Raw genomic sequence first — 24,269 nt, 5'->3', positions numbered from 1 at the left:
TCAGATGCTGTCTGCTAAGATCCTGTACTATAAATTTACTATTTTTTCCTTTGTAATTAGTAAATATTTGGGGAGAGATACTTTGAGACTGTGCTTAAACTTTTACCCACTAATTTTAACATTCATTCATTTTTCTTGCCTATGGCAGTTATTTATTGTGGAGTTCTAATGGTGATTTTTATATTTGCCTCATTCTTTCTACGTTTATTAACTGGAATTTTTTTGTTAGGAAGAGTTGTTCCTTTTCTCCCCTTAGAAATTTCTAGTCAAGTTTAGTTAAGATCCAGTTGAACTTTATCAGTGTATTTTAATTTGAGAAGGAGGGGTTTGTGCTTCTTCTGTAAGTTAAGGGCTGAATAGAATCTCTAAACTCAGTTCTCTGGTGCTTTATAGCATTTTACTTTCTAAAGTTTACTTTTGTGTGGTTCTTATATTTGTTATTTTTGAAGTAATTTTTTTTTTCATGATAACCTGTATAACTATTGAGATGATTTTTCTGATTTCAAGTATCTCAAGTCATAAGTTGGGGGAACATAGCAAAATTGTATTTTGTGTTAATATATAGTTTTAAATTTTCTAATTTCCGTAACTAGTTTGGAATGAAAGCATACCTTTAACTTTTTTTTTTTTTTTCTTTCTCAGGCTTGAAAAGGAATATACTACAATAAAAACTAAAGAAATGGAAGAACAAGTTGAAATTAAAGTAAGCATCTTAGGACTTTTAAAAGTACTGAACATAAATTCATTAAAGTCAGTTATTTGGCAATAGATGTTATGTTGATATATTTATTACCTGTCGTAAATTTAGCAATGATGTTTGTATTTATTTACTGATAAATTTACCATCCCACTAGATTATAGTTAAAAACAGACATTTCAGAAACCAGAATAATGTGACTGAAGTGGTTTTTGTTCTAGTGTGAAAGAAAGCAGCTTCTCCTTTTTTCTGGATTTATTGGTGGGTCATCAGGAGAAAATACTTCTTTGGGGAAGATAATTATCATTTCATTTAAGCATGTTTTAAAAAGTTATAGAGAAGATAATCTGTAACATGCTGAGACTAACAGCAGTATAGTATAAAGGAGACAAAATAGAGTAGATCATTGCATTAGAACTAATTATGGCTGCCTTAGAGATGCAGAAAGCTTTGACTAATTAAATTTTCTCATTGCTAACCAAAGATTATTTCTGAATTACTGTTCAGAGAAACAGGTAGATTTTCAATTTGAAGGACATTCCCACGTGTACCTTAAAATTCTTTGTATCCCTGTAGGCCAGAAATTGTTGAGGATCTTTGGCATTGTGTGAGCTGGGTGTTAAGGAAAATTGAATTGGCATTTATGCTGATATTTCAGGATGGAGATAATGAATAGAAGCATGAGTTAGTGAAGGAACTCAGTGACTGGCTGATCAAATTCCTTACCTTTTATTTTCCCCCCAACTGCCTGAAAAAAAAAGAAAAGAAACAAAAACAAAACAAATCTATTGAATGACTCCACTTTAAAAAAAAAACTGTATATTTGGATGTGTCTGATTTTTTACTTCAGCCTGGCAAGACATTCGATGACCATCTTATTTACAGTTCCCTAGCCGTGTATTAATTTAGCCTTGCTATAAAATAACACTTCATTACTCACACCCCACATGCCTTTTTACTAGGGAATGGGTTCTGTTAAATTACTACTCTTTCTTACCATAATCCTGCCCAGAAGCCTCCTGGGAGACAGTCTCTTCCCTCATCAACTCTGTCTCCCTTTTATAGATGTTTTATTTCCGTTTCTATCACCTACTCACTATCTGTTGGAAATAGATACTTATACATTTTTCAGAGAGAGAGAGGAGGAGAGTAGGAAAAGATCCCTGTGGATGTTTTTCCCTCTTTTTTTTTTTTTGTTCTGTCACCCACCTGCTGCTCTACCATTTGCTTTTCTTTTAGGTTCCATGAGTAAGGATAATATTAAATCCATACCCTTCACTTCAACCTACTGAAAGTAAAAAGTATATCATCCTGATGAGTGGGGAGAGAGTATGGGTTATTGCATACCACGAATATTTGGAACTGCAAATCAAGAATCTGAGGATGGGGAAGCCATCCTGTTCATTTCATCATGCTTGTAGTTGCAAAAAAATAAATTAACAGTTCTATGAACAATCCTTGCTCTTGAAGAAGTTTTTTGAAAATTAAGTCACATGAATGTAGGAATAGCAAAAGGCCTTTTCAAAAAGATCTGGCAGACATTAGCCTATATTTGCAGTTTTTTTCAAATTTTGATTTTTGGGGAAAGTTATGGTTCATATACCTCATAAAATACTTTTGAGTATGTTTTAGGCAAAAACAGATGGCACAAAGTTGTTTATAGAGAAGAATCTGGGGGAAAAATGTTTAAAAAGTTGGTGGAGTGCATTGGATAAATAAATACGCTGATCTCAGAGACAGTTCCTTTTATAAAATCTTGTTTCCACATAGTTCTTTTTTTACTCTTGTACCATTTTCATTCCTTTCTTCATTCCTCCTGCCCTCTGAAGGGCAAAGCCAAAACAATTTTTGTGTAACTGTACTTTTTTAACTTCATGTTTGCATATGTCTGATTTTTAAGTTGGACCTGGCAATTCATCTCATTCGCAACCAGAAGACCACCTTATTTACAATTAATTAGCCATGTATCATGGAGCCTCTCTCTTCATTGGGAAATGTCACTTCCTTATTCACATTCCCTTCCCCTCCCCCAAAGTCCCTTTTACAAGGGAATGAATTCTGTTAAACTAGTACTTTCTTGCCTTGGTTCTCCTCAAAAGCCTTCAGGGAGATAATCTTACACTGTTCTTTACACAAATAGTATGATCATAATTATGTGATGTTTTGATATAGAAGTAAAAAATCAGCCTTTGATGCTGTGACATGTGTTTAAGGTTTGACCTTCGGGTCAGTGACCTTTACGCTAAGAATTATATCTGTCAGCTCCCTGATCAAGATGGTGACTTTCAAGTATTTTCCATTCCTTCTCTGAGGTGTTACAGGAAGATTTTGATAATAACGATTTCATACGGTAGATCTTACATTTTACTGTGCGAGATTTTTTGTTAATAGAAGCACCTTTGTCAGTATCTTCTTCCAGTCTCTTGATGTTCCACCTGAGGGGGAAGAGGTAAGAAATATTAAAATTCTAGCTTATGTTGGGATAAACCACAGATCTTTAAAAAAGAAGAGCCTTTATCGCCTACTCTATTTAAGATAGACATATGAATTTATGTTTAAATTTGTGTTTTGAGGTATAGAGATTTAAGCCCTGTGAAGAGGAGTTAGAAATTCTGACTGGTTTTTAGTCAGAATTTGGATATTTTTTCTTATTTCAAAAATTATGGAATATTCCAGATACGCTGAAAACTAGAGCGTAATATAAAAACATCTGTGTTTTCACGGCCTAACATAAAAAAAGAAAACATGACAAGTATTATCTAAGTCATCCAGGAATTATATTGAACAATCAATATAAAGTACTAGTACTGACACATTTATTCAACACTTAATATATGAAGGATAATTTACATACATTATCTCCTTTTATTCTTCCAATAACCTTATGAAAGGGTTGTTTATCTTTCTATGAAGAAACTAAGGTTCAGAAAGCTCAAATAATAAGCTAGTGATCATACTGACAAAAAGTGGTAGAAGTCAAGAGTTTGAACTCTGATTTGGGTTAGTCTGAGACCCATACATGTTCTTCAGTGTATACACACTACCACTTTGCAAGAGAAACTTTAACGTATTGTGATGTAGGAAGGATTTGGATGCACATTTTTTGTGGCATTACAAACTTTTCATTGAAAAATGAATAGCAAAAAAAAATGAATAGCTACTTAATAAAATCCAATGGGGATATAATAGCATAATTTATTTAAGAAGTCATTCATTTAACAGATATTTACAGTGCCTGCTACATGCCCAAACACTGTTCTAGGCACTTGAGATGTGTTTATGAGACAGACCAATTCCTGCCCTTGTGGTACTTACATTCTAGTATGGAAATCAGACAATAAGTAAAATGTACAGTGCTTTAGATTGTGATAAGTGTTAAACAGAGGAAAAAAATATCTTAGGGAAGGGAAAATAAAATGATAGTGTTCGGATTAAAAGTTTAGAGAAGTTGACCAGGTTACTTTTGAATAAAGACCTGAAAGAAGTGAGGGAGCTGGATATATAAGGAGAGCAGGGTCTGGTCAGGAGCGTGCTGATGAGGAGTAGTGATGGGACGACATGAAGATGAGGGAAGTGAAAGGAGGTAAGGTGTTGCACACTGCAGATAATGTAGGGAGTTGCTGAACATGTGAAGACTTTATTAGCTTTTACTCTGGTGAGCCACTGGGGTTGTCAGTAGAGAAGGACAATATCTGACTTAAGTTTTCAGTGCATCTTCTGGCTGCTGTGTTGAGAGTATATTGCAGGGGGTAAGAGCAGAAGCAGGGATATTAAGTAGAAAGCTGGTGAAGTAATGCAGGCAAGGGGTGGTGGTGGTGCTTGGACTGAAGTGTTACGAAATGATTGGATTCTGAATAGGTTTTAAAGGTATAGCTGATTGTGGAGGTGTCAGAGAGACAGGAATCAAGGACTTTGGCCTGAGCAGTTAGAAAAATGCAGTTCCCAGTACCTGCAATGGGAAAGTCTACAGGAGGAATACCAAGAGCCCCAGTTTTGGTTATATTAAGTATGAGATACCCAGGAGCTGTTCAAGTAGCTCCTCGAAATACAGTAAGTCCCCTGTGTATGAACGAGTTATGTTCAGAGAGTGCGTTCGTAAGTTCAGTTTGTTTGTAAAGTCCAACAGAGTTAGCCTAGGTACCCAACTAACACAGTCGGCTATATAGTACTGTGCTGTAATAGGTTTATAATGCTTTTCACACAAATGATACATAAAAAAACAAACACAAAAAAATAAACATTTTTAATCTTATAGTACTGTACCTTGAAAAGTACAGTAGTACAGTACCACAGCTAGCATACAGGGGCTGGCTTCGAATTACTGACTGGAAGAGGGAGAGGAGGTGGAAGATGGTAGAGCTGAAGGATTGTCAGCAATAGGAGACGGAGGGCAAGGTGCAGTTTTAAGAACACTTGTTCAAATCTTTGAAAGTTCGCAACTTGAAGGTTCATATGTAGGGTACTTAACTGTATTTAAAGTTGGAGTTAAGAGAGGACAAGCTGGAAATAAAAATTTGACAGTTATTGATATGATCATATTAAAAGCCATGAGAGTAGATGAGATTACCTGGGGAATGGATGTAGATTAGACAGCGGAGTACGAGAATTAAGCCTGAGAGTAAGCCAACATTTAAAAGTTAGGAAGACCAAGAACTAATCAGCAAAGTAGGAGAACACCAGGGAAATATGATGTCCTAGAAGCCAAGAGAAAAGAGTGTTTCAGAAAGAGAGAGCCATTTACTGTGTCAAATGCTAAAGAAAGGGGACTTCCCAGGTGGCACAGTGGTTAAGAATCCGCCTGCCAATGCAGGGAACACGGGTTCGAGCCCTGGTCTGGGAAGATCCCATATGCCATGGAGCAACTAAGCCCATGCACCACAACTACTGAGCCTGCTCTCTAGAGCCAGTGAGCCACAACTACTGAAACCCACATGCCACAACTACTGAAGCCCACGCACCTAGAGCCCATGCTCCACAACAAGACAAGCCACCGCAATGAGAAGCCTGTGCACTGCAATGAAGAGTAGCCCCAGCTCAAAAAAAGAATCAACACCAAAACAACCACATCTTATGAGCACACTGCAACTAGAGAGAGCCCGCGTGCAGCAACGAAGACCCAATGCAGCCAAAAATAAATAAATAAATTTATTTTAAAAAAGAACAAGAGAGAATGTAAAATATATGGGCAAAAATGTAGGTAAGATGTTGGTTGTAGGATGTTGTGAAGTTCTATTGTGATTGCTTCAATGTTTTCACTGAAATCAGAAACAGGATTATCATCTGAGAGTGACAGTAGGGTGGAGGGTTGCTGGTTTGAAGAAAGAGGAGAAAGTATGAAATAGTGATCTAAGAAGGTGGGAGAAGGAATGGACTAAGGAAACACGTTATTGCTAGGATGCATTAAGAGTCCAACTGAATTTAGTGATTGTTAATTGAAATAAACTTTACGGTTTTATTTTTCTTTGGTCATATTTACTGGCTGAGGTGCAGACTCAAGAGTTGTCGGTGTGTTGACCCAGAGTAGTGGTTTCCCAGGCAAGTATGCTCACTACTAAAGAAAAGGGAAAGGGGGGATAAAAGCAAGGGAAAGTCTGCAATGATTGGAAATTAAACTTTGTTTGGGAAGAGAGGATATCAGGCAGTGAGGGACAGTGAAAAGTTGGTAGGATCCATGGATTATCCCAACGAGAAGGAGGATTATTGAGTTTGGGTTACTTCATAAAATGAGTAAGCTGGAAAGAACAGAGTGGTTTGTTTGAAACTGAGATTCCCCTATTTTGGCATATTTAGGTTGTGTTTCGTTTTTCATCATTAAAAAATAATGCTGGGACTTCCCTGGTGGCACAGTGGTTAAGAATCCGCCTGCCAATGCAGGGGACACGGGTTCGAGCCCTGGTCTGGGAAGATCCCACATGCCGCGGAGCGACTAAGCCTGTGCGCCACAACTACTGAACCTGCACTCTAGAGCCTGCGAGCCGCAACTACTGAGCCCACGTGCCACAGCTACTGAAGCCCGCGTGCCTAGAGCCCATGCTCTGCAGCAAGAGACACCACCGCAATGAGAAGCCCGTGCACCGCAAGGAAGAGTAGCCCCCGCTCACCGCCAACTAGAGAAAGCCCACATGCAGCAACGAAGACCCAATGCAGCTAAAAATAAATAAACAAACAAACAAACAAAACATGAAAAAAAAATAATGCTTATGTTAACATCTTTGTATATAAAGTTTTGTGGTACCTTCTATTTCTATAGTCAGTTGTAAAAAGTAGAATTACTGAATTATAGGGTATTAGTATTTTTAAGACATTCAGTATGTACTAAGTAAATTTCCTAAAGAATATTTCCAGGATATGTTCTTGGCAGCATTTCCATTTCACTAATACCTTGTGTACATTAGGTATTTCATTCTTGCTCTCACTCTTAGTCTCATTTTCTTTTCTAATTTGGTAGGTCAAAAAAGTCTCTCTTTTTAAGTGTATGTATCTGTTGCTCTTTCTCTTTGTGGTTTTCACTTTAAAGTTTAGAAAACACCTTTTTAATTAGTTCTAGGAAATGTGATTAAAAGTAAGGATACTCAAAAATTAATGAGAAATCAGTCAAGTGGTAGATTTTAGTCGTTAACTTTCCTATATAGCAGCAATAAACATTTCAAAAGTATCTTGGAAAAAAGAAATTCCATTTGAAATAAAGATAAAAGCATATTTGGGACTTACCTGGTGGCACAGTGGTTAAGAATCCACCTGCCAGTGCAGGGGACACGGGTTTAAGCCTTGGTCCAGGAAAATCCCACATGCTGCAGAGCAATGAAGCCCATGCACCACAACTACTGAGCCTGCTCTCTAGAGCCTGCGAGCCACAACTACTGAGCCTGTGTGCCACAACTACTGAAGCCCGTGTGCCTAGAGCCCATGCTCCACAACAAGAGAAGCCACCCCAATGAGAAGCACACGCACCACAGTGAAGAGTAGCCCCTACTCACCACAACTAGAGAGAAAAGCCCTCGCACAGCAATGAAGGCCCAATGCAGCCAAAATTTAATTAATTAACTAATTTTTAAAAAAAGCATATTTAAGAATAGCCTAAATGAAAAATAGCATAAAACCTAACAAGCACCGACAAACTTTGCAAAGGGTGTTTTTAAAGGATGAATAAAGGGGAGAGACAAAAATAACTACGTGTTGTATAAAAACAATCTAAAGAATAATTATTTTAAAAAATAGACAAAAGTAATAAAATTATATTCATGCACTAACTTTAAAAATATTATGAGCAATGCATATCATTAACCAAGTATTTGGTGTTTATTAGGCAGTGTGCTATCTCGTTGAATTCTTCCAGCATCATTGTAGGTTTTATTAGTGTAGTTTTCTAGTTGAAGAAATGGAGATTCCAGGGCACTGAATGACATCCACAGGTGTTAATTGTAGAGTGAGAATTTGAACCTAAACCTACCTCATTTCAAAACCTAGTCTTGGACTTCCCTGATGGCGCAGTGGTTAAGAATCTGCCTGCCAATGCAGGGGATGTGGGTTTGAGCCCTGGTCCAGGAAGATCCCACATGTCGCGGAGCAACTAAGCCCGTGCACCACAACTACTGAGCCTGCGCTCTAGAGCCCGGGAGCCACAACTACTGAGCCCACATGCCACAACTATGGAAGCTCACTCGCCTAGAGCCCATGCTCTACGACAAGAGAAGCCACCGCAATGAGAAGCCCTCACACGGCAACGAAGAGTAGCCCCCACTCGCCGCAACTAGAGAAAGCCCGCGCGCAGCAATGAAGACCAATGCAGCCAAAAATAAATAAATAAATAAATAAAATCTACGTTAAAAAAAACAAAAAAAACAACCTAGTCTCTAAACTACTAGTCTACTAGTAGTTAAGGTTTGAGGAGGATAAAAAACACAATATAAGAAGGGGGGAAATTACCTATACCAGATGTTAAAAGAGATTACAAAGCTCTAATTACCAAAATACTGTGAAGGTAACCCTGAAACAGTCTTTAATAACTGATAAAGTCTATTATATTTTTCAACTCATCATGAAGTGAGTATCACACAAATGAGGAATTGATGATTTATTTAAAAAGTGGTATGAAGACATTTGTGTAGGTGTTTGGGGGGAAAATGAATTCAGGTTTTTATAGCAAAATTTCAGAAGATTTGAAGGGAGTGGGGAGGGAAATCCAAGTGAATGTTTTTAGTTTTAAATTTTAAGCATTATTTCTATTGAAATATTAACTTTATTCACTCAATTGTCTGGTTGAACTTAGCTTCCTAAGTCTTTTAGAAAAACAAAATGCTACTTTTTTTTTCATGAAATATGTTGAGAAGATTTTGAGAATCACATTTATTTCTTTGGCTTTCCAGACTTTAAGAGCATTTAATAATTGCTTATTTGTGTAGACCATTATGCTATACATAATGTGAGTAGCCAAGAAATGAGAAATATTTTCTTTTCCTCAAACTATTTTGTAGCTTGAGATCACACATAAAGTAATATCTATTTCAAATCATCCAAATATATTCTAGTGAATACAGCAAAAATATTTAATTTGCAAACTATCTTTGTAATAAATAAGATTTATTTGTTCCAATTTGTGGTCCACTTAATAAGACAACAATAATTCATAGTCTTTTATTTGCTTTGTTCTGAGATTTTATATGTTATATAAACTATATTTTAGTCTTTACTGGCAAAATAATAGATTGAATTAATAGAAGAATTTTCTGAGGAAGACATTTTTAGCAGGAATTTAGAGGAAGGCAGGGTTGGAAGAAGGCTAGATTGCACTCTAGAGCAAATTGGTACAAAAAGGTAAGAGGGAGTTTGAAATTATAATGATGGCAAAATGAAGGGATAACATATTGGTGAACTATACAAAAAGGAGATGATTTTTTACTGTAGAGTGTTTTGTTTTTTCATATTATTTTCCGTTATGTTGTCACAGGATATAACTATAGTTCCCTGTGCTATACAGTAGGACCTTGTTGTTTATCCATCCTATATATAGTAGTTTGCATCTGCTAATCCCAAACTCCCAATCCATCCCTTCCCCAACCCCACTTTCCCCCTTGGCAACTACAAGTCTGTTCTCTATGTCTGTGAGTCTGTTTCTGTTTCGTAGATATGTTCATTTGTGTCATATTTTAGATTCCACATATAAGTGATATCATGGTATTTGTCTTTCTCTTTCTTACTTACTTTGCTTAGTATGATAATCTCTAGGTCCATCTGTGTTGCTGCAGATGGCAATATTTCATTCTCTTTTATGACTGAGTAGTATTCCATTTTGTGTGTGTGTGTGTGTGTGTGTGTATCACATCTTCTTTATCCATTCATCTATCGATGGACACCTAGGTTGTTTCCATGTCTTGGCTCTTGTAAATAGTGCTGCTATGAACACAGGGGTGTGTGTATCTTTTCAAATCATAGTTTTGTCTTGATATATGCCCAGGAGTGGGATTGCTAGATCATATGGCAACTCAATTTTTAGTTTTTTTGAGAACCTCCATACTGTTTTCCATAGTGGCTGTACCAGTTTATAATGTAGGGTGTTTTAGATTTAGTACTTAATAGCAGTAATTTGACAGGGTTTTGGGAGTTGGGCATTGAGCAATTAGGTGAAGTGGTGTTTTTTTTTTTAATCTGGTTTTACTCTTTTAACTATAAGAAAATGCTAGTAATTTTCTTAAGTTGAAAACAACTCATGATAAATAATTCATTCGATGAAAACAACTCATTCTTCATATTTTCATAATGGAACTTTGCAACTTGGCATATACAACACATTACAAATGGAGGCTGATCTAGTTCTAAACTGACAATTTGATATTTATCCTATGAACATGCATTTTTCAGATTTCTTACTTGTTTATTTGATACACATTTGAATATTATTTGTGTAGTCTTTGTAGGAGATAAATGAGTTAGAATCTTTTCTATCTCATAGGGATATTAAGACATATAAGAAAATACTGGGAATTCCCTGGCGGTCCATTGGTTAGGACTCTGCGCTTTCACTGCCGAGGGCTCGGGTTCAATCCCTGGTGGGGGAACTAAGATCCTGCAAGTGGTGAGGCGCAGCCAGGAAAAAAGAAAAAGAAAATACTGATTATGAGTCATTATGCTAGGTACAGAAAAGAAAGGGGTTATTTTGTATGTATTCTAGCTTATATTTAAAATTCAGTCACAGCTGGAATGATGAATGTGGTCATTTCCTTTGCCATGCATTTCTTACTCTGAGCCTTTAAGAATTTCACAGATGATAATGTAGCCATTTCTTGGACTCTTTCCTATTTATAAAAGGTGGTACATTTTATCGACTATGATTTAGGTATCATTTTTCCTTCTCAGGAATGTTTGCAAGCAAACCTTTGTTTGTTTGTTTTCTTTTTCTGCAGAGGTTACGCACAGAAAATAGACTATTAAAACAGCGCATTGAAACATTAGAAAAAGTAAGTAAATTGCTACTTATGTAAACTTCCGTTGAATGCACAATAATTTTTCTATTTTAAATAAAGGCTCAAGAAATCTGGCACATGTCTCTGAAGTTGTGGTATTGACTTCTTAGCTTGCATAGCTTACTACTTAACTAAATAACTTGTCAATAAAAATTGATCATTAGTAGTCCTTGAACTCTAAGGTTAAAGTTTCAAACTGAGGTTATTATTAGAGTAACATATTGATGTCATTTGTTTTTGTTACATAATCTCTAAAAAGTATGTTCTTTAGGGGTAACCTAATTGAGAATCCATTCTGTATAGTATTTTAAAGATGAATTTCAAATGTTGCCCTGTCGAGCCATATGTTAAACGTGGCACTGATTTCTTTAAGGCCTTAGGATTGCTTTAAGTTTAGTCAAAATGATTGACTGATTTCTTATATAAAAATTCACCATGATGTTTGTTGATTTTCAACACAGGAATTGTGACTAAATTTTTGGTTTTTAGAATTATTTTGATACTGCTTGTTACCTCTTCCTCTCTGTTTCATATAAAATAACTGGGTAAATGTGTCAATTTTGCATTATTTTTCTTATTGTGCTTTTGATGTAATGTCTTTCATAGTCTTGTTCCTGTTGCTATAAGAATGTATTGAGTAATAAAAGTATAGCCTAAGAGTTTTGGTTTATTAAAGGAAAAACATCCGAAATCACAAACTCTTTTAGGTTTTTTTGTTTTTGTTTTTTTTTCTTTTTACCAAAGATGAAAATTAGTAGTTTAAAAAATAGTCCTCATGATATTGCCAAGTATCTTAGAATCTTCCCTGATTGTCTACAGGTCAATATTTAGGAATGAAATGAATGAAGATATAGATTATTTGCATATTTGTCTTTTGTTTGAAAGTATTGATGGTTTCATATTAAATAGCATGGCACAAGGACAGGGTCTTTGTTACATGTATATTTTTGTTATATAATAATTGCAGGTACATTATATTAAGGATATATTTCTTTCATCTTATTAGAGCTGGTTTGAAGATAATTCTGCTTTTTTGGTGACTGCAAAAAGGTTGAGCTTAATTGTTTCTAAGTCATTTTGATTTTATCAATATATATTTTTTTCCACTAAACACTCAGTTTATAGTAAAATGTACATCTTCCTAGGTGGTCTTTTATCTTTGCAGTAAGACATTTTCACAGAGAAAGCATTTTTATTTCATCGAACCTTGAGAATAATAAAGGTGCTGTCTGAAAGAGTTAAGTTTGGATTTTCCTTCTAGAAAATTAAGTACCTTTTTACTGGCCTAGATGGCCTAGGTGTGTTCTTTAGCACTTAGAATTCTGTAAATACTTAGATACCAATTAAACTCTGTAACTGAAATGTTTACTTACTCAGTTATTGCTAGAGTTTATTATGGTTGAGCTCATTAATTTCATTTGTCATATTTTCCTTGCTTTGCTTCTTTGGAAGTTGCTGTTGCACAAATTGCTGTCACACTTTATAAGTGGAATTGCTTACTCAAATTCCTTCTCCCTTTCATATAAATGATTTGACAATATGGCTGATGCTAAAAATACTTAAAGTATGCTTTAAAAGAAGATATTAGCTTGTCCCAAATAATGAAAACCCTCTTGGAATTTGTGTTTGGTCTCTTCTAGAAGCACATGATTTTCTGCAATTTATCCTTATTTTGATATATTCTTTTTTAAGAATAGAAACACATACAATAAAAAATAGTTTTAAAATCTAAATGTCCATCTTAATTACAATGAAAAGTAGGTGGAATTTGGGTATGCGTTGTTTCTTCTTATTCCTAATTTCATCACCTTTATTTTATTTCCTTCTCTTATATTTCTATCTGAATTTTTCCTTTTGTAGGAAAGTGCTTCCTTGGCAGATAGATTGATACAGGTATAGTTTTTTTTTTTTTAAGCATTTTCTCTAACATCTAAGGAAAGTCCTAAACCTAGAAATTCATATTTTAATGCATGCAATTTTACATGCATTTTTCTAGAAATAATTTTTGGGGTGGTATCTATGGGTGTAAACTTAATTTTTGATAATAGTGTGTTATCTTTATTAAAATAAACCCATCTTTTGCACGTTTTAGAGCTAACCTTATTTTAAAATTTATTCCAAAATGGCAATCAGTGGATTCTGCGAAATTAACCACTATTCATTGAAAATATTAGTCCTGCATGTACAATAATATTGCATGAATTGAATTTTTATTGACTGAAAGAAGAATTGTTCTTAAGATTATCAGATGAATTTTTCATTTAGTTTCCCAAAATTTGCTGGAGCAATAATGAGCTGCTGGCTAATAATTACTTAGGCTGTTCTGTTCTCTGAGGTGATCTTTTTTTTTTTTTTTTTTTTAACATGTCAAAGTAAGTAACTAAACCTCACAAAGGCAGTCTTTCTTGAATCTATCCTAAATTGCTTTACACACACAAAAATTATGTCCTAAGGGACAAGTGACAAGAGCCCAGGAGGCTGAGGAAAACTACCTCATAAAACGGGAGTTGGCCAACATCAAACAGCAGAGTGATGAGGCCAGTGCTAAACTGGAGCAAGCTGAAAATACCATCAGGAAGCTCCAGCACCAACAGCAATGGGTAAGGAGTCTGGTAGTGGTTTTGCTCACCTTTCTCATCCCCTTCCTTTAAACTTTTTTTTTTTAAGCACAACTTCTGTGCTCTTGTTTTAAACAATTTTGTTTTCTACTTTAATTGAATTCTTAAATTAATCAATTTTAAGTTCTGTAATATTTAGAGGTCTTATTGTGGCCTAAAGACTCCTTGTTCTAACTTTTTTTTTTTTTTTCTGTCTACACAGTTTTGTTAGAATTAGGTAATGTTTTCTTTCCTTTCATTATATTTTAAGTCACAGCAAATAAGTGATGTATGTCAGACCTGCTTTTTAGGTTTTAGAAATCTGTTTATTTATAAAAGGTATTTTTCCATGGGTAATTACTAAATCTTCTGATAGTTTTTGTTAATTGTGTACATGAGATACTACCCAACATGTAGAAAATATGTAACTATCTCATTTAAATCTTTGATAATATGGTGACATATCTTACAAAATACTATAGTCTTCTTACATCAAGACATTAAATTATGGGTTCAGTTATATGCTTACATTTTTTTCAAGAAGAGAGAAGTTGTGAAAATAAAAAAATGGACTTTTAAAATATTATGTTAAGTAACTTCGAGTACTAAACAGCTTCTGATTGTACAGCTATCCTCAGGTATCTTTTGTAACTTAGATATTATTTTCCATTGGCAAATTCAGACAAGTGTGATATTAATCAAGAATATGAGCGTTAAAAAGAAAAGCCAGCTGTTTATCTTTGAAAAGATATTATTTCTTGTTTCAGTTTTCTGTTTTCAAGTAGGAGTTGGATTGTAACAGGAATAGGCGGAAAAAGTTGTGGTAAACCTAGAATTCTATATAGGTCTGAAAGGCAAATAGAATGACTTCAAGGTTGGATTTCACTAAGAAACTGAGAAACAACATTATCATCTTAGTATGAAAATCAGAAAACTAAAAGCAAAAAGAAATTGGTAATTGAAAAAAAGCATAACATAAAATTTTCCCTATTATGTTAATTGAATATGGTTACAAAAAATGAATAGCAGAGTGGTAAGAGAATACATTCATCCCTTGTTATCTGTGGGGGACTGGTTCCAGGACCCCTGAGGATACCAAAATTCTTGTATACTCAAGTCCCTTTTGTAAAATGGCATAGTATTTGCATTTAATCTGCGTATATCCTCCCATATGCTTTATTTTTTTTTATTTTTTGCACTTAGTAAATATGTTTTTATAATGAAAATTCTTGAAGTATAGCTTTGAACATATATACAAGAGTAGCACAATGTAAAACAAATTGAGATAATGTATTTTTTCCCTTTAAATCTTGGAATTGCTGTTTTGCTAAATGAATATTTCATTATAAACATTTATATTGTATGTTAAATATTTAAAAATTCATATTCACACGCAGTGTTGCTGTAGTCTCTACTACGTTAGTGCTTCATGCTGTCTCCCATATACTTTAAATCATCTCTAGGTTACTTATAATATCTAATACTGTGTAAATGCTATGTAAATAGTTTTCTGTGTATGGCAAATTCAAATTTTGCTTTTTGGAACTTTCTGGATTTTTTTTTCCTGAATATTTTCAATCCACGGTTGGTTGAATCTGCAAATGCAGAAGCTGTGGCTGTGGAGGGCTGACTGTACTAAAAAGATGGGAACTCAAATGTTTCGTTTTGCCTTTGTATGAAATGTCAATAATATCAAAGCATAAAAATAGGAAAAGCAGAATTGGAGGGTCATGTTGAGAATTAAGCTGAACTGAGTTATCAGTGTAATGTGATTTTGTTGCTGGGAAAGATAAGTATTATATTTACATTTAGTATAAGCTACAGTCTTTAATATAATACATTGGAGTCATAAATTATTAGTTTTATGGCATAGTTTTTCAAATAGTAAGACCTGGTTATAGATGTGTATCAAAGATAAAAAATGTTGGTTTATAATGGAAAAGCTAAGTGGGCAAGCAAAAACAGCCAGAATGAACTGAAGCTTTTGAAAATAGTTAAGTGTAACAAAAAGAATCTTTGTACTCTAATTCAAAGGACAAGATAGACCCATATTGTGGGGCTATGATACAAGTAGAAAGCAAATCTCTACTTCGATTTTGCTTCCATTTTTTTTCTCACTAAGCAGACATTCTCCTAAACTGAAATAAACTGTAAAGCAGACATATAAAGCAGTAATGCACAAAAATAGGTGAAGTAACAGAGTCTTCGTTAAATTTCCAGTTTCAAAGTAAAGTGATATTAGATATTAAAGTAACTTGCAAGATGATCATAGGAATATTATTTTTTAAAAAGGATTTTAGAAAATAAGAGATGCTAAAGGCTTTGAGGTTGGCAACTGCAGTTAGGTAATAGTGGTTAGATATCTCAGAAGAGGATCAGTGACCTTGCTGATGCTTCATTAAAAATTCCTGGAACATCTGGTTTGTGAACAATTAGAAAAATAACTTTTACTTGCTAAAAGCTAATTTACTATGCATAAGTCATAACAAACTAACTTGGTTTCTATAACAAACAAAAATTTTTCACAAGTTGTTGGTAGCGTCTCTCAGGATATCATTCTTGACAAGGTAGAGAAATACAGATGAAAATAGTAAACTTAAGTGGCTTTATAGGTGACTAACTATATCAAAATGGCTGTTCATGTTGAAGTAAAGAGGTGTCAGAGGTCTTTGAGGTCTTTGTCTCCTACATGAAGTATTTCAGGAATGTAGGTAATATTTTTTATATATATAAATTTGTTTATTTTGGCTGCATTGGGTCTTCGTTGCTGCGCGTGGGCTTTCTCTAGTTGCGGTGAGCAGGGGCTACTCTTCCTTGTGGTGCGCGGGCTTCTCATTGCAGTGTCTTCTCTTGTTGTGGAGCACGGGCTCTAGGCGCACGGGCTTCAGTAGTTGTGACATGCGGGCTCAGTAGTTGTGGCTCGTGGACTGTAGAGCACAGGCTCAGTAGTTGTGGTGCACGGGCTTAGTTGCTCCATGGCATGTGGGATCTTCCTGGACCAGGGCTTGAACCCTTGTCCCCTGCATTGGCAGACGGATTCTTAACCACTCCGCCACCAGGGAAGCCCCTAGGAATGTAGGTAATATGTTAATGGTGAGTCAAGATTTCAAAATATTTAAACAGTCTATTCAGAATAAGAAACTAAATAAAAGATTATTTCATAGAAGTAAATCTATAGCCTTGCCTCGAAGTTTAAAACTTAAAGATATATCTTAGTGATGCTTTATGTAACAAAACCTTGAAATTGACAGCGGATCAGGAATTACCAATAATATAATGAGACTCCCTGCATTCCTTATCCCAAGTATAGTCTTCTAGAAGTATAATAATCCAGTTCAGTTCTAAGTAGCTTGTAGAAAATTTGTAGTGTTGTATCTGGTTTGAATACCAAAACTCATATGAAATGTTTACAGACTGTGTTATGGCAAGTATAGGAAGATGTGGAATCCCTGGATATTTTTAGACTCTACTAAAGAAGATTTTATAAGAACATCACAGGTATGGTCATTTTAAAGTATTTGAGAGGTGATCTTATGGAAAAGTGGTTAGTCTCTTTTGATATTGCTTCAGAGGGCAGAATGTGTTTAAGATCCAAAGATACAAAATCCTACTAATCGGAATTTTGACAAATGAAGTAGTTTCTTCACAAAGTAGTGAGCATACTACTGCTAGTAAGTGACCATCTATTGCTAATTGTCTTGATTACAGCCTTCCAATATAACAACATGAAATCTTCAGAATTCTCTAAGGGTTTCAAATCTGTTCCAGCAGGAGGTGTTGAATTACCAGTATAATCAACCACCACCACCACCCTCTACTGCCAGTAGTGTCATTTTATATGCTATAAATAGCTTTGGATTTCATATACAGAACTGAATTCTAATCCTGTTTTGCTAACTTTGTGACCTTGGATACTCAAGGATTGGGTTTCTTTTTTTCTCTAAAATGATTACATAAGGCTAGATCACCTCAAGTCGTTCTTTTTGATTTTTTAAATGAACTTTATTAAGGTATAAATTACATGTAATAGAATTCATCAAGTTAAAATTAAAATGTATGGTTTGATATGTTTTGATATTAGTTGTATAACCATCACTATCACAATCAAAATGTAGAGTATTTCCATCACCCCCATGATTTCTCTCATGTCCCTTTGCAGTTCACCTCTCTATCCCAGCAGCCTTTCTGCTTTCTGTCAGTGTAGTTTTGCCTTTTCTAGAATTTCATATAAATGGAATTGTAAGGTATGAGGCTTTTGTATCTGGCTTCATTCACTTAACGTATTCACTCAATTTTTTTCTTCTTGGCAATTTTTTTTCTTTACTGTGGTAAAATAGACACAACATAAAATTTACCATTTAAGTTCACAGTTCAGTGGCACTAAGTACATTTATAACGTTGTGCAACAATAACCACTATATTTCTAGAACTTTGTCATCATCTCAAACAGAAGCTTTGTACCCATTAAAAAAAATAACTCTCCTTTCCCCCCCCTCCACCTTTTTGCCCCTGGTAACCTCCGTTCTACTTTGTGACTCTATGAATTTTCCTCTTCCAGGTAACTCATATAAGTAGAATCATACAATATTTGTCCTTTTTTTTTTTCTTTAATGTTGCTTTATTTATTTATTTTAAGATTTAATTGTATTTATTTTTGGCGGTGTTGGGTCTCCGTTGCTGTGTGCGGGCTTTCTGTAGTTGCGGTGAGCAGGGGCTACTCTTCATTGCGGTGCACAGGCTTCTCACTGCGGTAGCTTCTCTTGGTTCTAGGCGTGTGAGCTTCAGTAGTTGCGGCACGCGGTCTCAGTAGTTGTGGCTCATGGGCTCTAGAACGCAGGCTCAGTAGTTGTGGCGCACAGGCTTAGTTGCTCCATGGCATGTGGGATCTTCCTGGACCAGGGCTCGAACCCATGTCCCCTGCATTGGCAGGCGGATTCTTAACCACTGCACCACCAGGGAAGTCCCAATATTTGTCCTTTTGTGTCTGACTTATTTCGCTTAGCATAATGCTTTCAAGGCTCATCCTTGTTGTATCATTGCATTAATATCAGAATTTCCTTAGTTTTTATTGTGGCTGAATAATATTCCATTGTATGTGTACGTATTTTGTTTATCCACTCATCTGTTTATGGTCATTTTGGTTGTTTCTACCTTTTGGCTGTCATGAATAATACTGCTGTGATCATTAACATACAAATATCTGTTTGAGTCCCTTCTTTTGAGTATATACCTGGAAGCAGAGTTGCTGGATCAAATGGTAATTTCATGTTTAACTTTTTGGAGACTCAGCAGACTATTTTCCACAGCTGCTGCACCATTTTACATTCCCACCAGTGTACAAGGGTCCCCACATCCTCAACAGCTCTTGTTCTTTTCTTTTCTTTTTTCTTTACTGTTTTTTTATTAAAAGCCATCCTAGTAGCTAGTACTAGGTGTGAAGTGGTATAAAGAAATTTAAGTAAATGGAAAGATCCCATGTTCATGTATTGGAAGACTTCATATTGTTAAAGAGGTCAGCACTACCTAATATGATGTATAGATTTAATCCTATCAACCCTGTCAGTCTTTTACAGAAATGGGAAAGCTGATCCTGAAATTCATATGGGATTACAAGGAGCCCTAAATAGTGAAAACAATCTTGAAAAAGAACAGAGTTGTAGGACTCACATTTCCCAATTTGAAAACTGACTACAAAGATAGAATAATCAAAACAGTGTGGTACTGGCAACAGGATAGACATATAGATCAATGAAATAGAAATTGAGAGTTCAGAAATAAACCCATACATGTATGGCCACCTGATTTTCAGCAAGGGTACCAAGACCATTTGATAAGGAAGAACAGTCTCTTCAACAAATGGTTCTTGAAAAACAGGACATCTCCATGCGAAAAAATGAGCTTTGACTCCTACCACACAGGACATAAAATAATTACTCAGAATGGATCAATGATCTTTATGGTTTTAAAACACTTAAGGATAAATCTTCATGAGCTCAGATTTTTGGCAGTGGATTCTTAGATATGGATTCTTTGACACCAAAAGGATGAGCAACAGCAACAACAACAACCGAGAAACAGATAAATTGGACTTCAAAATTAAACCTTTTGAGCATCAAAGGACATTTTCCAGAAAATGAAAGGGCAACCTACAGAGTGGTAGAAAATATTTGAAACTCACATATTTAAGTGTTTAGCATCCAGAATATATAAAGAACTCTTTCAACAAAAAGGCAAACAACTCAATTTAAAAATGAACAGAGAATTACAGTATTACTTACCATAACCAAGACATGGAAACAGCCTAAGTGTCCACCAATGGATGAATGGTTAAAGAAAATGATACACATAAATACACACACACATAATGCACATGCTGGAATATTATTCAGCCAATAAAAAGAATAAAATCTTGCCATTTGCAACAACATGGATGGATCTTGAGGACATTATGCTGGGAAAAATGAAATAAGTCAAATAGAGAAGGCACATATCACATGACCCACTTATATGTGAACCTAAAAACAAACAACAAACCCCACCAAGCTCATAGATACAGAGAACAGATTGGTGGTTGCAAAAGATGGGAGGGTGAGTGAAATGTGGTTAAGGGGGTCAAGAGGTAGAAATTTCCAGTTATAAATAAGCCATGGGGATGTAATGTACAGCATGGTGACTATAGTTAACAAAACTGTATTGCCTATTTGAAAGTTGCTAAGGAGTAGATATTGCAAATTCTCATCTTGAGAAAAAAAATTGTAACTACCTATGATGATGGATGTTAACTAGACATTGTGGTGATCATTTCACGATATATGCAAATACTGAATCATGGTTCTGTACACCTAAAAACTAATATAATGTTATATATCAATTGTACTTCAATAAAACTTTTTTTTTTAAGTAAGCAGGAGACTCGAATATACCTTTTTCCAAAGAAATATACAAATGGCAACAAACATATGAAAAGATGTTCAACATCATTAGGCTTTAGGGAAATGCAGATCAAAACCACTATGAGATTTCCACACTCACTAGGATATCTATAATAAGTAAAAAAGAAAAGGAGTGTTGGCAAGGAGATGGAGAAATTGGAACCCTTGTATATTGCTGGTAGAAATATAAAATGGTCAGCTACTGTGGAAAACACTTTGATGGTTCCTCAAAAGTTTAAACATAGAATTATCATATGACCCACAATTCACTTCCTAGATGTATGCCCAAAAGAATGGAAAACTGATGTTCAGACAAGTATGTGTACACATGTTTGTAGCAACATCATTCACAAAAAAGTGGACATAGCCCAAAAGTTCATCAACAGAAGAATAGATAGGCAAATTGTGGTATATACATACAATGAAATATTCAGCCATAAGAAAGAATGAAGTACTGATGCATGCTATGAATAATATGCATGAATCTCCAAAACATTAAGCTAAGTGAAAGAAGCCAGACACAAAAGATCACATATTGTATGATTCCATTTGTATGAAATATCCAGAATAGATAAATCCATAGAAAAAGAACAGAGGTTGGTGGTTGCCAGGTTGAGTGGGAAAAGGGTGAGAAACTGCTTAAGAGGTTTTACTGTGGACTGGTGGAAGTGTTTTAGAGCTAGATAAAAATTTGTGGTTGTACAACATTCTGAATGTCCTAAATGCCACTGAATTGTTCGTTTAAAAGTGTTATTTGAAAAAAAAAAAGTGTTATTTGAATTTTGCCTAATTGTCTAAAGAAGAAGTCTACAGAACTGAAGGGTATACGGCTCAAGGAAATGACGCATTTAGTTTGAGTAATTGTGGTAGAAGGTGGAAATAAGGGAGAACATATAACATCCCAGTGCTGAAACCCATTGGTTGAGGTCAGGGTAGGACCAGAAGCAAGTGAGCTAGCTTGTATGAAGAGCCTGAGAGGCTTGGGAGAGCCCTCAGGGCTGGGATTGGGCATGTCTTAATCAGCATTGTGGTTGCATTGAGACTAAAAGGAGAATGCAATGTGGAGTAGCAGGTCAAGGTTGGCAACTACAGAAGTGACTTACAATAGGTTGTCAAGATGAATGCCCTATAGGAACTATAGCCCAAAGGCAAGGGAGTTTAAGATGTAAAAGAGACAAGAATTTGATTATCAGGAGTTTAGTGGACTAATGAGAGAGCAGCTTGGGCAAGTGTTGAACATGGAGGCTATTATCCATGGCTGTGATTTACATGATTTGGGAAGATGTGGTGTTTGGATAGGCCAGCTCCGTTAATGTGCCAGAGCAGAGCAGATGTATTTTTATATTTTCTTTATTTTTTTATGTTCTTCTACTTAGGAATAAGGTTGTTCCCAGAATCTCAGTGAATCTGAGATGGCCTCACTTTAAAAGGGCTGGAAGTGACAGAGGCCAAGTAGGCTATTATATGAATATTGGAAATGTGGATAGTATGATAGCTAATTAGGGTGACACTCCTACAGTGAAAAGGATCAAGGGGGTCTTCAATGTACTAAATTACAACTAGAAAAAAATGTAAAAAGATAAATAAGAAAAACCATGCAAACACTAAACAAAAGAAAGCTGGAGTGACTGTATTAATATCAGATAAAGTAGACTTTAGACTTCTTGGAATAAAGAAGTACATTTCATGTTGGTAATATGGTCAGTTCAATAAGAAGACATAACAATCTTAGGATTGTTATGTATTTAGGAATATATGTCTCCTAATATGTGTATGCTCCTAATGATAGGGGAGCATGAAGCTGAACTGATAGAACTGAAAAGTGACGTGGACAAATCCACAGGTACAGTTGGAGTCTTAAATACCCCTGTCTCAGTAATTGGTGAAACAAGTAGGTGGAAAATCATTATGGAATGGGTATCAAAGACCAACCAACTTGACCCGGTTGGCATTTATGGAACACTTCACCTAATAACAGCAGAATACGTGTTATTTTTAAGTGCACATGGAACATTTACAAAGATAGAACATATTCTGGACCATAAAATAAATTTTGACAAATTTAAAGTAACTGAAATCATATGAAGTATCTTCTTTGACTCTAACAGCATTCAGTTAGAAATTAATAAATATCTGGGAAATCCCTAAAATATTGGGAAATTAAACAACACATTTTTACCCCTGTGTCAAAGAGAACATCTCAAGGGAAATTAGAATGTGTTTTGAATTAAATGAAAATGAAGACACAACATTATCAAAATCTGTGAGATCTACCTAAAGCAGTGCTTAGTGCAAAATCTATAACATTGAATGCTTATATTAGGAAAGGAAATAAGTCTCAAACCAACAATCTAAGCTTCTACCTTAAGAAACTAGACATGTAAGAGGAAATTCAACCTAAAGCAAGTAGAAGGAACAAGTAATAGAGTAGAAATTAATGAAATTGAAAACAGTATAAAACAAAAATAGAGAAAATCTGTGAAATCAAATGCTGGTTCTTATAAATCATCAATAAAGTTGATAAAACTCTGTCTAGACTGACCAAAGATAGAAAAAACAATAGCCAGTTTAGGGATGACATTGACTTTTTACAGATGTAACCAAGTTGTCTTGTCTCATATCCTGGATTTGTCTGATTCCTTTCTCGTAGGGTCATATTTCCTGTAAACTAGATTCAGTTAAACATTTTCAACATTTAGATTATAGATGATGTTGTGAACTTTGCTTTTAAATCAGGAATCACATAATGTAAGTTCCCACTATTAGTGATGCTGCTGAGTTTGATCACCATGCTAAGTTTGGTTACCCCACAGCCTTTCCCTTGTAAGGTATGGTTTCTTCTTTGCAACGATGAAGTAATACACTGGGAAATACTTCTGTACCAAATAAATATCTTGCCCTCTATTCATCTTTTACCTAATGGTTTTAGCATCCTCTGATTGGGTTTCCAAAACTGTGATTTTCATATTTTCTCATTTTTTTCTACACTGTTAGCTAATGTTCCTTTGTAAAAGAGACTTTTCTCTTTTTCCCTTCAATCTATCTCTCTTACTCACTATGAATACTTTTCTGTCACTCCAGACTCATGGGCTTTTGTTTGTTTTGATGTTTCATATCATATTTAATGATTTTAATGCTATTGGTACAATGATAAATATTAAACTTCTGAGCAGCAGTTTTTAAAAGGTAAATTTTATTTTTAATAAATTTTGAGTATTGATATGCTTTAAAAAGCATTTGTGCAGTACTCAATTATTGAGTAATTGTCTTTAACAGATCATTGATTGCATTTTATGCTGACTCTTGATACTTTGAACCTGATATTGTGGGTTTTCAAAAATGATCATGTTAATTATGTTTTTTAATTGAGGTATAGTCGATTTACAATATTAGTTTCAGGTGTACAACATATATATTCAGAGATTACACTCCATTTAAAGTTATTGCAAAGTAATGGCTATATTTCCCTGTGCTATACAATATGTTGTGTTAATTTATTATTTAGTATTTACTACACTAAATAAAATTTAATATTTACTTATATTTAGTAATTTTAAATTAAATAATAAATATTAAACTAAGC

The 24,269-nt window shown here is 34.9% G+C and overlaps 1 protein-coding gene across 6 annotated transcripts in view; it reads left to right on the top strand.

Moving 5' to 3' along the window:
* The window catches only part of EVI5 (ecotropic viral integration site 5), a 223,668-nt gene that overhangs the window by 107,242 nt on the left and 92,157 nt on the right, over positions 1-24,269 (top strand). For 3 of the 6 annotated variants that reach the window (XM_059926358.1, XM_059926340.1, XM_059926323.1), the window contains 4 exons: positions 643-703; positions 11,098-11,151; positions 13,018-13,050; positions 13,611-13,757. In XM_059926358.1, the coding sequence (XP_059782341.1) occupies positions 643-703; positions 11,098-11,151; positions 13,018-13,050; positions 13,611-13,757 (295 nt within the window). The remainder of the gene's footprint in view (positions 1-642; positions 704-11,097; positions 11,152-13,017; positions 13,051-13,610; positions 13,758-24,269) is intronic. The other 3 variants (XM_059926351.1, XM_059926347.1, XM_059926331.1) reach the window with 2 other exon arrangements.

This window comes from Balaenoptera ricei, chromosome 1 (assembly GCF_028023285.1).
Source record: "Balaenoptera ricei isolate mBalRic1 chromosome 1, mBalRic1.hap2, whole genome shotgun sequence".
NCBI lineage: Eukaryota > Metazoa > Chordata > Mammalia > Artiodactyla > Balaenopteridae > Balaenoptera > Balaenoptera ricei.
This window is presented reverse-complemented; position numbering and strand designations above follow the sequence as displayed.